The sequence below is a fragment of the Haliaeetus leucocephalus genome, unplaced genomic scaffold, assembly GCF_000737465.1.
Source record: "Haliaeetus leucocephalus isolate CR32 unplaced genomic scaffold, Haliaeetus_leucocephalus-4.0 Scaffold351, whole genome shotgun sequence".
Classification (NCBI taxonomy): Eukaryota; Metazoa; Chordata; class Aves; order Accipitriformes; family Accipitridae; genus Haliaeetus; species Haliaeetus leucocephalus.
In genome coordinates this window covers 1051261-1067846 of record NW_010972787.1, presented here as the reverse complement: position 1 = coordinate 1067846, position 16586 = coordinate 1051261, and the positions used below count along the sequence as shown (strand labels likewise).

The following is a 16586-nucleotide window of genomic DNA, read 5'->3' as shown; positions in this document are numbered from 1 at the left end:
AACGGAAATGCTTTTAGAAAGCAAGTTACCTGTAAACTTTATTTGGACAAGGAAGTAAATAAATATTTAACTAGTTTTGATGCTTTGTGTGTCATTGCACAATAATTCATACTTACACTTGAATGTGCATCATTAACTGTTAAGTTCCATTTTACATCCAGAAATGCATTCAAAGGCTTGGAGAAAAAGGGAAGAAAAATCAATACAAACAAGGTGTATCAGAAAGTGGTATAAAATAAGATTTATTTGCAAATCATTTTGACAATAAGGAAACAAGTATCTCTGAGCTGTGCATTTTGGGGATTACATGTCAGTTCCTTTGCCTTCCGAGATTTCCATTTGCATGCAATATGGGATACCTCTAGAATTCAAAAAGAACTTTCAAGTGTCCTTTTTTGCCTTGCTGTGCTAAATTCCTTCCACAGGCACACTATAGGAGAGTCAAAGTCTTTGTTATGAGAAGCTGTCACAGGAAACACACAACGAAACAACCTTGGGTTAGGAAGGAAACTGTCGCATGAGAGCTGTTTCACATTTGTTTAACACAGTGTTAAGCGCTTCAAGATTCCCACATGGAGAAGTGCCTGCTGCTGGTCGTAAAAAAAAGGAAAGAAAAAAAGAAAACAAACCCAAAACAAAACCCAAGAAAACCTCCAAACCCAAACACCAACATCTGCCCCTAAACCCCACAGCTATACCGAAACATCAGATTTCTTTCCGATGTAAGAATGCACAGTACATCTGGTTACGACCTGAGTTCCCTCTCTTGGAAGCTAAAGAGCCATGTCTCACATTTAAAAAAAAAAAAATGTTCAAAATTTAGTAATAATTACTGCATATAAATGAACTCAGGACAAAGGCAATACAAAGTGAGAACTGATTTACCTTAGTGCCCGACTGTGGGAGGGTAACCTCTAAATTATGGTTAGAGTCACAGCAGTTGAAGAGGAAGACAGCAGTATCTTCAGAACATTTCTTCAATTTATTTCCATCCTCCTCCCTGACCTCATTCTCTGTGTCTTTCAAAAAGCCAGGAAATTTCAACTCTGAAGTAGTATCTTGAATTAGATAAGATAGGAAGTGTATTCTGAAAACCCTATATGCTTAAGTTCTGAGCAGAGCACATTAAGCATATCTTGGTTTAGGGGAAAGTCCAAAGGGAACACCAGGAAACAAAGTAATAGCTACTCAGAGAGGAAATCAAAGAATCTGAACTATATCTATTTTCAGTACAGTTCTAGAAAATATTTTTTTATAACAAAGGAACTCCTTTTTTTTTCCTCTTTATGAAGCTGAAAATATTCCCAATATTCGACACTGGAAAAATAATATTTTTTTCCTCTCTCCCATAAATACAATTAATACAAGAAAAGATGTCTAGATGTCATTGTTACCAGTTCAAATAAGGCATTAATGAATGCATTAGATCATTCAAATGTAAATAAACATATTTTTTATATAAATACACCCAAAATATTAAAATAACCTTAAAAGGGTAACAACTACTCTGTTGGTGACAGCCATTTCATTTAAATATTTAGGCAACAAAAACTGGAGAGAATAGTAGAGTCTTAAAGACATTATTTTATTTTGGTCTACTTTAGAAAGACTAAACCAAAATCCAACTGAAAGCTCTTCATCATCGGTCCACACACTATCCCACCATGGGGGTCTCCCTACCCCTTCTGGGGAAGCTAGTCCATCTTTATGGAATAAATATACTTGGTCATTTCACATCAACCATTATTGAAATGGTCCTGAGAGCAAGGCCCAGAATCTAGGAATCTCTTTAAGCTGAATGCCCTAGCTAACATCAGACTGCCTCCTGAACAAGCTCAAAACTGAAAAAGGGCTAAAGATTTCAGAACAAATCTTATGTTGACAAAGATTGCCATCTTCAATCCCAACTCAGCCATCTCCAGAGAACAGCAAGAATTTACTGTTACCTCCAGTGGTTATGCTCTCCCATTAGACAGCTCCAAGGCTTTACTCTCCTAAGTCATGTGTATCCCTGTATTTGTGCTGTAGCCAAACATAAATACAGTTGAGGTTTATTGACTTCTGATTTGGGCAACAGAGATGCACTGCAGCAATTAAACTGCAGGTGCCAACATTCTGTATTGGCCCCTAGATCTCATGGTTTTAACAGTACTTTTGCAAGACTATTTGCCACATTTCATTAAGATTCCAAAGTTTGGAAAATCCGTACCCTGAAAATCCACTATTTGCTGAGGAAGTATCATATATACTGAGAACGTGAATTAGCTCTGAGCACACCATCTTTAATGGCAACACTTTAAAGAGACCCCATGCAGTCTTACAAATTTTGTTCTCTTGCATATCCAGGTCTGAAACCTAGAAACGCCAGGGGTTTTCAGAAGAAGTCTTGTAGACATGATCCCGTTCTCAAACATCATTAGAGGTTTTGGCAGAAAAATGTCATATGAAATCTGTAATACACTTGCTAACATTTATAATCCAATGATCACTTATAAGAAGTATTATTGCATTTTAAGCGTAAAAATATAGGAGGTTCTATAAAGAAAATTAAAATAGCATTAGTCTAATATTGATAGTCATATAAAATAACTCACAATTATGTAAGTTTCCATATTTAATTACACATTTAAAAATAAGTTATAAAAATAGTTAAGCTTCTGTAAAACCCCTAAGATACTTTCTTTTAGGAGTTTTTACTCATATCTACTGATTGTCTAGCATCGGTAACAGCTTCTGGTACTCGAACAGTCATATCATCCATCGATTTCTTCAAGCAGATTTGGCAGCCTAAACGCGATCTGTAGGGAAATAGGACATTGTCATTAGTTCTAGCCAATCATATATCCAACAGCATCTACCCCCTTATGCCTCCAACGTTCAGCCATCCCAAACACATTATGATCTAGAACCAGCCACTCTTGTGCCTGCTCTTAATCAAGACCCATAGTGAACTGCACACATCAATGCAAAGATATACATGGCAATAATCATGATTTACATTAAGTAACAGAGTTCAGTACATTGGAAAGTTGTACAGCAAGTACCTCCTACTTGCTGAGACAACATATAACAAGGGTGACCCTTCCATTTTCAATGGGTCACTAATAGTTCAGTCAAGTGCAGGGAATGACACTTGTTTTCATAATAAACAACTCAAGATTGGGTCATTAAGCCAGAAAGGTAAGAGTGAAAAGACAAGAAACATAGGAAGGAGAAGGATAAGATACTCATGGCACCTGAGGAGATGCAATCCTTCATTTTTCTACCTATCGTTCAGCATGAAAAAATGCTGTATGTGAGCAATTAAAATCAAAATATGTAATACTACAACAAAATTCTGCAGATATCACAAGCCACTTTTACTGCTGGGATATCTTTAATTCAGTGTCCATGCTGTGGTACTTAAGTATAGAATACTTAAACATCAGCAAGGATGGGCAATGTTCTGTAGCACCAGTTGAATAATTTAATCAGTATAGGAACATAGACAGAGATATTATAAAAAATGGTACTATATTAATATCTATACAGAGCTCTTTCAAACATGTAGTGATCAACTGTTGCTAAAGCTCCCAATTCAGTACTATACTTGGACGTAATACTTCTATGTAAATGACTATATACATCAACTTCAAATTACCGGAATGTATGTATAAATACATACGTTACCAGAAGATTTAATCTCATGAATATGCATCCATAAGAATAGCTTTAGAAATGAAATCTATTAGAGATGTGATTTCTGATATTTATATGTATGAGCATTGCCCATAAGGCTTAATTTTACTGAAGTGTCTGTTTTTCATTAAAGACCAATGCTAACTGCATACGTACTCTGTAGTGTGGCAATGGATTCACTTCATGTGAAATAGCACTGCCCTTTGTTTTGAGCCTGCTACACAGCAGTACAAAAAAACCTAGGCAGCGCTAAATAACACTGTGAGAAACAAACTACCTTCTCCTATTCAAATTCTTCCACGGCATTTACAGTTTTACAGATATTTAACTAGATTCCCCCACCTCTTGAAGCTGAAGAGCCTTGGACACCCAAAACAGATGATTTAGTCAATCCCTGCATGAAAGCCATTCCCCCTTTAACCACTTCCATAGGTCTTCCCTTTATTTCCTCTCATTCTACTACCTTAACAAAAGGGAAAAAACAACAAAAGAGGAAGTTGGAGTTGCACAAATATAAAGATATAGTGAATCCCCTTTTGTCATGTAATGGTATTTTCTCGTTTTCCACCTGTTTCTACCTAATATTGCCAATGTTCCATTTACCTTTTTGAGTTGGGGGTTTTTTGTTGTTTTTGTTTTGGTTTTTTTTTGTGTGTGTTTTTTGTTTGTTTGGGGTTTTTTTTTGTTTACACCAAACCTTAAGCTGACATTGCTGGAAAGATACTACCTAGCTGACAGACTATTTCTAGTATGCAAAGTTACCACTGTTCTACCCACCTCTCCATATGCATTTATCTGCACCTTTTAACACCAAACTTCATTTCCTATTGCTCAATAGCACAAAATCTTTGTGCATGTCTTCACTGACAGTTTTCGATTTTACCCCACTGTCCTGGTTTCAGCTGGGATAGAGTTAATTTTCTTTGTAGTAGTTGGTATAGCACTGTGTTTTGTATTTAGGATGAGAATAAATGTTGATAACACGCTGATGTTTTAGTGTAAACACCGCTCGCAACAACTATAAGTCAAGGTTTTTCAGCTTCTCACACCACCCCACCAGCAAGTAGACTGGGGGGGGTACAAGAAGCTGGGAGGAGACACAACCAGGACAGCTGACCCAAACTGGCCAAAGGAATATTCCATACCATGTGATGTCATGCCCAGCACGTAAACTGGGGGGAAAGCTGGCTGGGTGTCACTGCTTGGGAACTGGCTGGGCATTGGTGTGCAGGTGGTGAGCAATTGCATTGCACATAACTTGTTTTGTATATTCTAATTCTTTTATCATTATTTTCCTTTCCTTTTCTGTTCTATTAAATTGTCTTTATCTCAACCCATGAATTTTGCTTTTTTTTCCCCTTCTGATTCTCTCCCCCACCCCACTTCAGGGGGGGAAGTAAGCAAACAGCTGTGTGGTGTTTAGCTGCCTGCCGGGTTAAACCATGACACACACTGAATAACATAGCAGTATACACAAACCTTACTCTTCATTTTCTTTTCCCAAGTCTTTCACAAATACGCTCGCTACATAAAACCTAGCACTGATCACTTTTAGATCACACTGTTAATCACATACACTTACCAGACAGCCAAATACTTCTACCCTGTTAAAAAACAAATGTGCGGTTTCTTTAACCAATTACCGATCCTTTACAGGGCCTTTGCTCTTAACCCACTGCAACTCAAAACTTAGTAAAGGATTTCTGAACCTAAGTAAACTACATGAACTGTAAGATCATGCTCAGTGACTCATCAGAAGAGCTCCCGTATCTATTACATCCCTCTACAAAAGCTCTGCTGAATTCTTTCCTTACCATCATGTAGTAGAAACTATAAAAAAGCAACAGCCCATACACACGATTAATGCGTCCAGTATGGAATCAGACTCATTGTTCTCCAGTTCCAATAATCTCATTTTAAAAGTTGTTGCTACCTTCCATTCCTTTGATGTGGAATCAGTTTTAACCCAACTAACTAAGCCTTACAGACAGTAGTTCAGAAATGTCATACTGAACTCCTGTGGAATGCCTGGGTGAATGCTACCTAGTCATTATCGTTTGTTACTCCTCATTTTACTTATTTGCTGTAATAGTACTTCTATGGACACATCAGTTTGAGACAGATACTGCAGGAAGACCTCTGCAAAGAAACCTTCCAGTGCATGGATATCCCATAACATCTCCAGAGATAACAATGCAAAAGAAACTTTGCTTTTATGTTATCTTTTTATATTTTAAGTGCACCTTCTACATCACCCACTGGCTCTTCATGCAGACAACTTTCCTGCTTCTGATAGGTTAGAAAAAAAATATTTTTCTACTTTTTAGCAAGCTGTTTCTCAGCTTATTTTTTTCTTCAGTATTCTTTTTAAACACTTAACTTGCCAGCGTTTGCATCCCCCCTATCTTACTACTTTTAATAATCTCTACTGTTCTGCAGTTAAAACAATTTTGTTTTAACCTAATTAGTCCCTCCTTTTAAAAAACATGAGCTTTCATGGCAGCTGCTAGCTGAAACTTTCCCAAATACAGAGAGTCACTGACAAGAAAAAGCTTTTATCCTTATACTTATGACAGAGCATAGCAGTACGTCTCCATTACACAAGTTTATATCAACACAGGAGACCAGGTAACCTATAGCAAATATCGGTCACTTAAAGCTCTGTCTTCCAGAAAAGTCAGCCTCCCACACACATGCAAGATCCCTGGCCATAAGAAGAACACATGATATTACGAAAACCTGATAGAAGAAACAAGAGCCTTCAGAGGGTCTAAAACTTAATTTGGCCTGAGGAACCTTGAGAGAAAACAGAAATATTTAAACAGAGTGCTCTGGCTTTCTACTGTTTTTCAGTTCTTCAGTAAAAACTCCTTGCATTAAACCTTTAAAGATCACCAAAGAAAAAGGTTTTTTATTAGATCATTGGCCTCCAGAGCTATTTAGGAATTGGTTTGGCCCAGAGCCTAAAAGTTACTCTTATGAGAATTATGGTAGATAGTGAGAGTGAAGTAAATTTGCACTTAATAGGCTTATGATTTTTTCAAAATTGAAAATGTTTTTTGGCAGACAGGAAAAAGGATAAAACAAAAGGAACTGAAACAAGTTTTGCATAGCTTGACTTCTTTGCCTTCACAGCCTCCCAGAAAAGTTAAGATTTGGCTGAAGTGAGAAGAAGTATAATCTCATGTAGAAACAATTAGTACAGGATTCGATTACTGGTATAAGGAGATAAACGAGTTAATTCAGAGTACTTCTTTGCAGAGACGTAAAAAACGCTATGCTATACAGGCCAGGTATAAAGCCCTCTGACATTGGAGAGATTCTCAAAAACTTCAACAAGCAGTTCCACTGAAGCATGAAGGAAAGGGCTTATGAAACCCTGTAAGGCATAACTGCCTACCATTCACATGGATACGTTCTATGATATAGGCTAAATGTACACCAGCAAGTAGTGCAACCCACTAGGAATGGGTCTGTGATGAGAATGTCACACCCTAATTACAAGGCATGTGATGGTGGAGGAGATGTAGAACAGAGGGTTACTTTAGACTACCACTAGTCTAATCCTATGCACGGAAATGCCCATTAGCAGTTAGACCACACTTTAGGATTAGTTTCACCCAAAAGGGAATCTAGCTTCTGTGCATCAAGAGCACTCTGACATGAGTCAAAGCACGACAAGTGGGGAGACTGCCATGTGGGACACTGTTTATCCTAGAGAAGGCTTGGGGGGGAGGATCTTATCAATGTACATAAATACCAGAGAGGTTGTAGAGTCTCCATCCTTGGAGATTCAAAAGCATTCTGGACATGGTCCTGGGCATCGGCTCTAGGTGGCCCTGCTTCAGCAGGGGGTTGGACCAGATGACCTCAAGAGGTCCCCTCCAACCTCAACCCTTCTGTGACTCTGTGAAAAGAAGATCTGACCAAAACTAAAATACTAACGTAAACACATTTATTAAATACATTAACTAGCTACAGACTAATGGAGACAAAACAGAAGGGAAGGGAAACAAGAACTAGAAAATTCACACACGACAGCAGTGGCAGTTCTTGTTGAAGGAACTGGGTTTTTGGTCATACTTCAATATCTGACACTTCTGCATCAGACACCTCTGAAGAACAAGTACTGACAACTACCACTCTTCAGTTACAAAAACAATACTGACATCTTTTTAATATGAATTCAGATAAACAATATTTAAACTTGGCAGTCCCATTTCTGTAACAGAATCCAGCTATTCATTAAAAGCTGATTAAGGCATTCTAAGAATACTGGACTGCCCCATCTGCAAACCCTTCCTTCCATTCTTTGATGTAGTGAAGTATTATGTTGCCTTACGTTTCTGTGAGGCCATATGCCAGGTCCAACATGTCCATCTCTTCATCAGTAATTGCATCTAGTTTCTCAAATATGTGGTCTTCGAAGATTAAATGACAAGTTGAACAGGCTAGCGTTCCTTCACATGCACCTAAAGGGAAAAAAAAATAAAAACCCAAGATAACAGAAAATCCAAGTTTCAAATTACAACAGAATTACAGCAGAATTTCACAAGAAATCCTTCATATATGTTTGTCTCATACAAGAAGTATCTCTATTGATTAGTAAAATTGATGCTTCAAATATTCCCATGTTCACATATCTACTCTGCATTCAACTGTCAATAGCACTTCTACAGTTCCTACAAGATTAAGATTTACTTGAATCGTGTAATTAGTTAAAATACTTAACTAATTAATTCCCTTTCCACCATTTAAAGAAATAAAAGGTTTCTGTTATAAGAATGCAAAAGTAGACAATGCTGTCAATCAACACTACTTAATTTATTTCCAAGGCTGATCCTTCTATCCCTCTCTTTCCCATGGTTTTGAGAAGGCTTCTTCAAGAAGTTCAACAGAAGACACCTGCTATACAAAAAATTCCTCAGAAATACATGAAGGAGGGATTTTATACTTGGTATTTCTTCTCACTCAACAGAACACTAATTCACAGCAACAAAGGTAGTCAGGCTAGAGAGATGGTTTTCTGTGTTAAAAGAATACAACATATTACTAGGCAATTTAGCCCAAGCCAAGGATCTAATAATTTGCTAGGGTTCAACAGAGCAAGCATCAACTACATCCACCTGCTAGGTCATCACAGAACAGCAGAAGTTTGAACACTAACAAATTTGTCTCTGCCACTGTACAGGGCTGACACCAAATTCTCCACTTTGTTGAAGAAGAAACATGCAACTTCAGGAGGAGGAGAAAGTTGAACTCTTCATACTTGTGCAGAAATTGGGGTTGAGGCACACAAACCCCCACCACTGATTTAAATTGATAGAAGCATTAGCTAAGTTTCATTTATTTACTCATTTCCAGGGAAAGCAGAAACAAGAGTATTGTGACAACATCACCTTTGTACTCATATGGAAACAAAGGGAAGAAAGGCTCCACTGCTATGGAAAGAAACAGTGGGATTCATCATCAGATCATAAGAACCATACAGAAAGCACTGTGCTGTTACATGTAGTAATGGTATCAACAGCATATATTCAAAGTGAGTATGACACTGTACTAGAAGACTTGATTTTTTAAAATAAATCACATCTTCAAGTACATACAAATGCATGTGAAAAAGTACAGTTTATTTAAAGTGCCAAATAACGTAAAATTTGTTGTATCAGCAGTTTAAGCATTTTAATGTTGGGGGAGGTGAGGGGAGAAGGGCGTGGGGGAAGAAAGAACACTGGCCAGTCCATTTGAACAGTGGAAGGTCTTTCTGCAACTGTAAAGCTAGCAGTAGCAAACAGATTGAGTGCAGCTGAATCATTCAACAGTTTTCTAAGTCTTTATACAATGATATTTCTATTATTACTGCACATGGGATGCCCCCTAGTGATAGGAGTAAACAGGTAAGGTTTACATTTTACTTCCCCCCCCCCCAGTACTTTTTTCTAAAAGCAGAACATACATTTTTACATTATTTATACTGCATTATTTCTCTGCCCTAGTATGACGTTTCATTAGCAAATGATTATTTAAATGGGACTAGCACATGTTATAATTAACAATTGTTACAGTAACTCCAAATTTCAGTTTGGCTTCTGTTTATTGACAGCATTATCTTTTTTCCACTTTACCATAATGCTTTAACATGGCTGCTATTTACACAAACTGAGAGAACATTTACTGTAGACTACAAGAAGAGTAGCCATAAGCCTGTAAGACACATTTAATAAGCAACACATAAAGCTAGTTATTCCAAAGCATTACAATTTTTAAGAGACATTTCTTCTTCCCCAGATGTATGCAACTCTAGACATAACTGTTCTCAGACGTAAGTCTGAGATTTAAAATCTTTGCAATAATTTTATTACTAGGAGTGAAACTTATTTGCACTTAAATAAAACATACCTCAGATTTCAAAACTGTGCTACGCTAGCCTACTAATTTTTTCCTCTAATTGCTCCATGCTATGCATTCACTCATGCAAATTGTACTTAGTCTTCCTGCTTTAGTTTGTACTATTAAATTCATGAAGCTCATGTTCATGTAAATATCTATCCTGAGGTATTTAATTGCCATTACCAAATACCACTGCTTTGCATGGGCAGAATCCTACAACTTCACTGGAACTAACTAACTACGGAAAGTACGAAAGTTTGAAGGAAATGGGAGGTGTCGTAACTTCCTCCTATTCCGACTTTAAACAGAACTTGTACCAAGTTAGAATTTTACTAGGACATTCGTCTACTTCACCCCAGTCCTTCAATAAGAATCAAATTTTTTCCTCTTCCCTGCTGACATGAATTTGATCATTTCTTTCACTTAGCAGTCAAATACTACAGCAATTTGTGCCACAAAAAGCCCGATAATAAATTGAGACAGTATGGCAATACAGAAGTAACCAGACTCTGTTAGAAATACACCAGTTTTGCCTCCAGAACCTTTCAGCTCAGAAGAGTCTGCAGGTGGCATCTGAAAGATGCCACCTTAACAGCACTGTCCACATTCCACTCCTTTAACATTCAAGGAAGGCTCACAACAAACATTTTTTTAGAACTTGACCCCAAATTTTTATGCACCTGCAGGAAAAAAAATGAGGAGAAAATCCAAATAGAGTACAGCTAGGTTTTACAAATAAATTAATAAATAAATATTCATTTACAGTTGGACTCAATGATCTTAAGGGTCTTTTCCAACCTAAATGATTCTATGATTCTATAAATATTTATGAATAAACTGGTAAAAGAACATAATTTCTAGACACTGAATACAGTATCCAGTGAATCTACTTACCAAAACCATCTATGTCTAGATTATTATCAACAACAACATCCAGCAGTGAATCCCCAGGTTTTCCTTTGGCTGTTAGTTTGTCACCATCACGATTTATGAAATGAACAGTTATTTTATCTTCTGAGCTGAAAAAGAAAAGTATATAATGGAATTAAAGAAAGAATTCTAGATTTTTTTAGATCTTTAAAATTGATTGAACACTACTAAACCAGTAATCAGTATCAACTCTAAGAGCACAGAAACCTAAGTTACTGGGTTTTAAAAGCTGTACCAGGTACAGGCATTTACTGCTGTACATTGAACAAAGGCCATGAAAAATAAGAAAAAAACCTTGGTTTGTATTTTGTCACTAGAAGCTATATAGGATCCTGATGCTTTGCCTTTCACCGAAGAGAGTCAGAGCCATTTTATTTTAGGCACAATATTTGTATTTTTATCAAAAAAAAAGAGCTTATTTTAAATGCTTCGCTACATACCTTTCTGCAGACTCTTGCTTTGGATTTATGAAATTTTAATTGTTCTCATCATTATCTTTTAGGGCCAATTTTAAATTTTCCCATTTCTGCTTAGAGTTTAAGACATTTTACTTTATTAGTTCCAAAATTTAATTCTCCTCTCCTCCCCAAAATAGAAATACTCCAAAAGCATTCTGCTTTTTTGAGCACAGATTCTCCTAGGATTTCACCTTGTAAATATTAATTCTAGTGAAGTTCAAAGTTTTGACACTGGCTTCAAAGAAAGAAGGTTTTATATTTTCCTACCTTGCTTTTCAGACAATTATGTTTATTTAAGAAAAAATTATTTTGCAGCCTCCATAAAAATTTCTTAAGACTAAAGCTTTTAATATGGGAAAAAATAGAGGGGGTTTGTGTCCAATATGATGTTATTTCACATGCAAATTAAAGGAAAGCTTTTAATCTACTAACAAATAAAATACAGTTTGTCTGGTTTTAAGCAGACTATTTTCCTTCCTACAGTGAGCAAAACAAGCAAAACTTGTTGGACGGACAGTGAAGAAACCTGCCAAGAGATGAGAGATATAAATAGAACAGCGGAAAGCTAATGCAAAAATCTTATGTTTCAATGTGAAATCCATGTTTAAGAACAGCATGCTTAATATTACCTTTAATCTTTTTAGTAACTGTGAGCCTTGAGTGGTCTATCCTATGGAAAGAATACAAGCTTGAAAATCAAGTCACCCCCTGGAAAACTCTAACCTGTATAGCTGAATATTAAAGCAAAAATTTGAAAGTGGTCATACTAAAACATCAGTGAACAGATTATTTTTGGAACTGGCTGTAAAAGGAAATGTGTTTTTAGCAATCTGAGTCCTAGCTTGTTTTGAAAAACAACAAATGTTTGTTGCTCTAGACTTAATACACTTGCCACAACTGTAAGCTCTGTTGGCAGCAGTACGCACCATGATTCATTATGATGTCGCGTTCAATTCTTGTCATATCATCCCTCAGTCCATTCTCTGGAAGGCAGCCACAAGCTACTATTAACTATAAATTAATTCCAAAATTATAATCAATAATGAAGGATTGACCTTGCTGATCTGCAGAATGCAACTGAAGCACGAACTATAATAAAATTCAGAAATCTTAAAGATATATCTTTACAAAATGTAATTAATGTTGTACAGTCACCTATGATATCAAAGGACCACCTCCAGTAAACTGTTCTGTGGGAGTTTAAGTTACCACTCTGCTCTTCTTTTTGCTCCTCTGCTGTGCCAACACCTCTCACAGCACAACCAAGGAAACAAGCACCTACTTCTTAGATTACTAGTACAAAATTCACCACCTCCACTGGTAGTTTAAGACTGATGGGTTTAGATTGCATCTGCAAAGGTATAGATCCGCATTCTGACAGCCAAAGTAAACCACTGACAGTGTAATTTTAAACTGCTTCAAAAAGCCCTTCCAGAGCTCACCAAAATACACTCTCATTTACTGAAATATTTCTGTCAACATGACAAATGCAACCCTGACAGGAGACACAATGCAAGATGTACTTGCATTTATGGGCATCATCTGCCCAAGGTATAGACATGACAAGTAGTAAATATTTGTTCACTATCCAAAACATACCCTTTCCTCTATTATAGGATGAGGAGATCACAAGTAACGTGGACGAAACAGCAAGATATCTGGCCATCCATTAGATCACAGGAACTTTTGTAAAAGACAAGTCATCTTCCTCCCAATTTTCAAAACACACCTGAAACTGTCTTCACCTGCAATTACACTTTAACCTCGCATAACACCACAGTGCCACAAGAAGAATGCTGCTGCCCTCCCTCCTTTGTGTGTTCTACCTCCAGCACTCACACTGTCATGCAGTAAATTGGGTCTGGAAACAAAACTGGTTGAAACCCAACCTTCACAGCTCAATGGCCATATGAATGTCAGAACCAGTACTCCAGCAGATCTGCCCCTTAAATGAAATTTACATCAGTTTAAAACAATTGTGTTACTGCAACTTTACAATGCAATAACACAATCTAAGCTTCACCACCATCTTAAACCGATCTCTTTCTAATAAGAACGTGTGTTTGGGTGATCCCCACTCCAAATCACCCTTCCATCATCCTTACACCAGTACTACTGCAAGTCAACTCATTTTGCTAATCTGGCTGAAAATCAACCATAAAAACAAAGCAGTCCCAGCTGAACCAGCAAACAAAACTGACAGAAATGCCACTGCCCAGAACAAAAATGAGGAAACAGAAGTGGGATCCCCTTTTCAGTAGTAACAGTCTTACATTAGCTTCACCAGTTGTGGAACTGCACTGTGGCCGTGCATGCCTAACTGGTACAGCATGCAGCAAGGGGACAAACCAAAGTACCACCACTAAGTCACTGAATTCTGTTAAAGATCGCCATAGTAATTAATCTTTTCTATGGGACCTAATCCACCCTGGTTGATAACTGAAACTAAAACTTATTTATTTGTAATAAAGTTAGAGACAGCCTTCTTAAGTCTTCCAGTAGAATCTGTTTTTCTGCTATTGCCATCTTTACCACTCTTCATATAGCCAAAATGTTTAATTTTAAAAAATCACTGAGGCTTTATTGTGCATGAGCCTGAGTGGTGAAAATACTTTCAGAAGTCTGTGTGCATAATAATCACACTAGTCAGACATCAAAACACATACTGCACAGATATTTTCAATGACTGGGAGATACCATTATAAAAATAATAATAATCATACCTACATGAAACAATATTTAGGCTTTATAAATGTTAAGAAACATGGCTTTTGTCTACCCAGACATTGTTTGCGTGAAGAAAAATAAAACAACTGAACACCACCATACTGTGAACTAGTCACAGGCAATTAACATGAAACATGTGCCAGGTCTATGCAAGTATAAATAGCCTCAGGATTATCAGGAAGAACAAAACACATTTTGTGTAATCTGCATAAAGCCTAAATATCCCAATTCATGCTCAGATGAACCTTTTTCACCAGATGTAAAATACAATTAATTTCTTCATATAGTTACCACAGTACTATCAGCTTGGTTATCAAGTTTCACTAGGATACCCTAAATTAAGCATACTGCAAATACACAGAAGAGCACCAGAGAACTGTAAATGCTGTTCATTTTCCCTCCCATGCAAGAAAGAGTAAGTACCTAAGAATCCTGACAGCCACCTCTTTCCCCTTAAAAGTACGCTTTTGAATCTTCAGCTACTGCTTGCAAGTTAAGAATCAGCTCCTACACTCCTCCAAACAAAACAAAGATAACAACTGTAGCCTGGTGTTGCACATGGCGAGACCCAACTCTACTATTTCCAGATCTTTTATTAAATGGTAAATCTAACAGCCCTACCTAACTGCCTGAATAGTTTCATGAATGAAGCTATTATGCAGGCCTCAACTAAAATACAGAAGTTATAAATCTGAACTAATCTTTAAAACATGTAGTAATTATGTTGTGCACAAAAAAATATCGTACAGCTGTCTAAATTGGTATAAAAGAATTCTGAGATAACTACTGTTCAACATGAAATGAAAAGGAAGGATAAGGGATAAAAATGGAGTAAAAGAATGAAATGGAAATGAAAACATAATGCCTGATGCTTCATTGAAACACTTGGGAACCTCCGCTCATAAGAATCACCTCAGCTGATGATTTTATATAACTAGGTCTTCATCCTGTAGATACAAATACAGCTAATTTTACATACACAAACAATGATGTTATCTTTTTACTGGAATAATGCTGACTTATATGAAGTTCAGGACCTGGGTCTCAAGTAATAAGATGTCCAGAAATGGTAAGACTAGAGAAAATAGCTGGTACATAAATGGAGAAAACACTAATATAGGAAAGAAATAAGGATTTTCTTTTTCTTCCCACTCACTCAGTCAGGTTACAACATGGAGTATAAAAACAATACATGTGAAATACTTGTTTGCATGAGCTTTTTTGCTGGTATGCTTGCGCAATGAATGTGAATAAATTCCAATCTGTACGCAGTCTGTTTGTGAAAGACCTGAGGGATTACAGGCCTTACATTACTATTAGGTAAGGAAATGTTTTCCCTTTTTAGTATTCTTTTTCCTTCCATTTTTACCTTGTTCAATGATTTTAATAACTAAAAAACTGGACAATACTTTACAAAGACCATTTGATTTTTTGAATTAATAACTGCAAATCAGGGACCTCAAAATAACAGATCGCCAGGGCACACACTCAGTGGAGACTTATTTTTAAGGTACTCAGCAGGTTCACTCAGAGAAGAGATCTAAATGAGCAACTTACCCATCTCATATGGGGAGTCCTAGACTAAAGAGTTAGTTCGTCTCTCCATATTAAAATCATCTGCTGGAACAAACTAAAAGAGCACCTACAGGGGAGTTTAAAGGCAAACTACTGAAACAGCTTTGATGGCAAGGGCACTAGCCAACCCTCTGGAAACAGGCTAGGCTACGCCCCTGACGTTGGGCAGCTGATTGCATATCCTGTTCTAAGTCAAATAAACTTCTCCGGCAAGCAAGTGAATTAAGCTTTTAAAACTTCTGTATTTTAAATACTGAAAGTTAACTGTAGACTCTGACCTATCTTTGAATATACAAGCTACAAGCCAGAAGGCTATGCGTAAACAGTCTTTGACTACATGTACTAAGATGCAAATCTGTAGTTGTGGGCTGTGGAATATTAAATGTCTCAGATGTAACACATTTTGAAACACCTACTCATACATACTGGTGAGGAGAGGAAGGGTTCTGCACACTCAGATGCACGAGTGCTCTTCAGTAAAGAAAAACTATACCAAAGGCAGCTTCAGGTCTGCAGTACGGGGCTCTGTCTGATATGTGCTGTACTTATACCAAGAGCCTAGTCAGACTTTCACACACACACAAAAAAAAAAAAAAAAGGAAGGCAAGCGCTGCACTGCGTGGAAAAGCAACAGTGATAAGGTCACAACCGTTTACAAAGCTAGTTTGAACATCAGGAACCCTAGTTTAGCCTTCCACAACATTATAGGCTCTTTCAACGGGGTGCCGGATCCCACAGGCCCCGCGCCTTAACCCCGTCGCTGGCTCGGCGCGGTGCCTAACCCGGGCTGGCCCACAGGCACCTCAGCTTACAGCCCCCGGCGCAGCC

The 16586-nt window shown here is 37.3% G+C and overlaps 1 protein-coding gene across 3 annotated transcripts; it reads right to left on the bottom strand.

Moving 5' to 3' along the window:
- Positions 1-286: 286 nt before the first annotated feature.
- On the bottom strand, positions 287-16303 carry FDX1 (ferredoxin 1). 3 transcript variants are annotated; one of them, XR_774670.1, is made up of 5 exons: positions 16175-16293; positions 10963-11087; positions 8021-8150; positions 886-2798; positions 287-463 (listed from the first exon to the last, which is right to left on the bottom strand). XR_774670.1 is itself a non-coding variant. In XM_010572606.1 (4 exons), the coding sequence occupies exons 1-4, from the start codon at positions 16180-16182 to the stop codon at positions 2684-2686; spliced, it is 378 nt and encodes a 125-aa protein (XP_010570908.1). In that variant the 5' UTR covers positions 16183-16293; the 3' UTR covers positions 287-2683. The 3 variants fall into 3 exon arrangements, 2 of the variants coding, with proteins under 2 accessions (XP_010570908.1, XP_010570910.1); XM_010572606.1 differs by having other exon boundaries at positions 287-2798; XM_010572608.1 differs by lacking the exons at positions 287-463; positions 886-2798 and adding an exon at positions 7512-7600 and having other exon boundaries at positions 16175-16303.
- Positions 16304-16586: the final 283 nt, after the last annotated feature.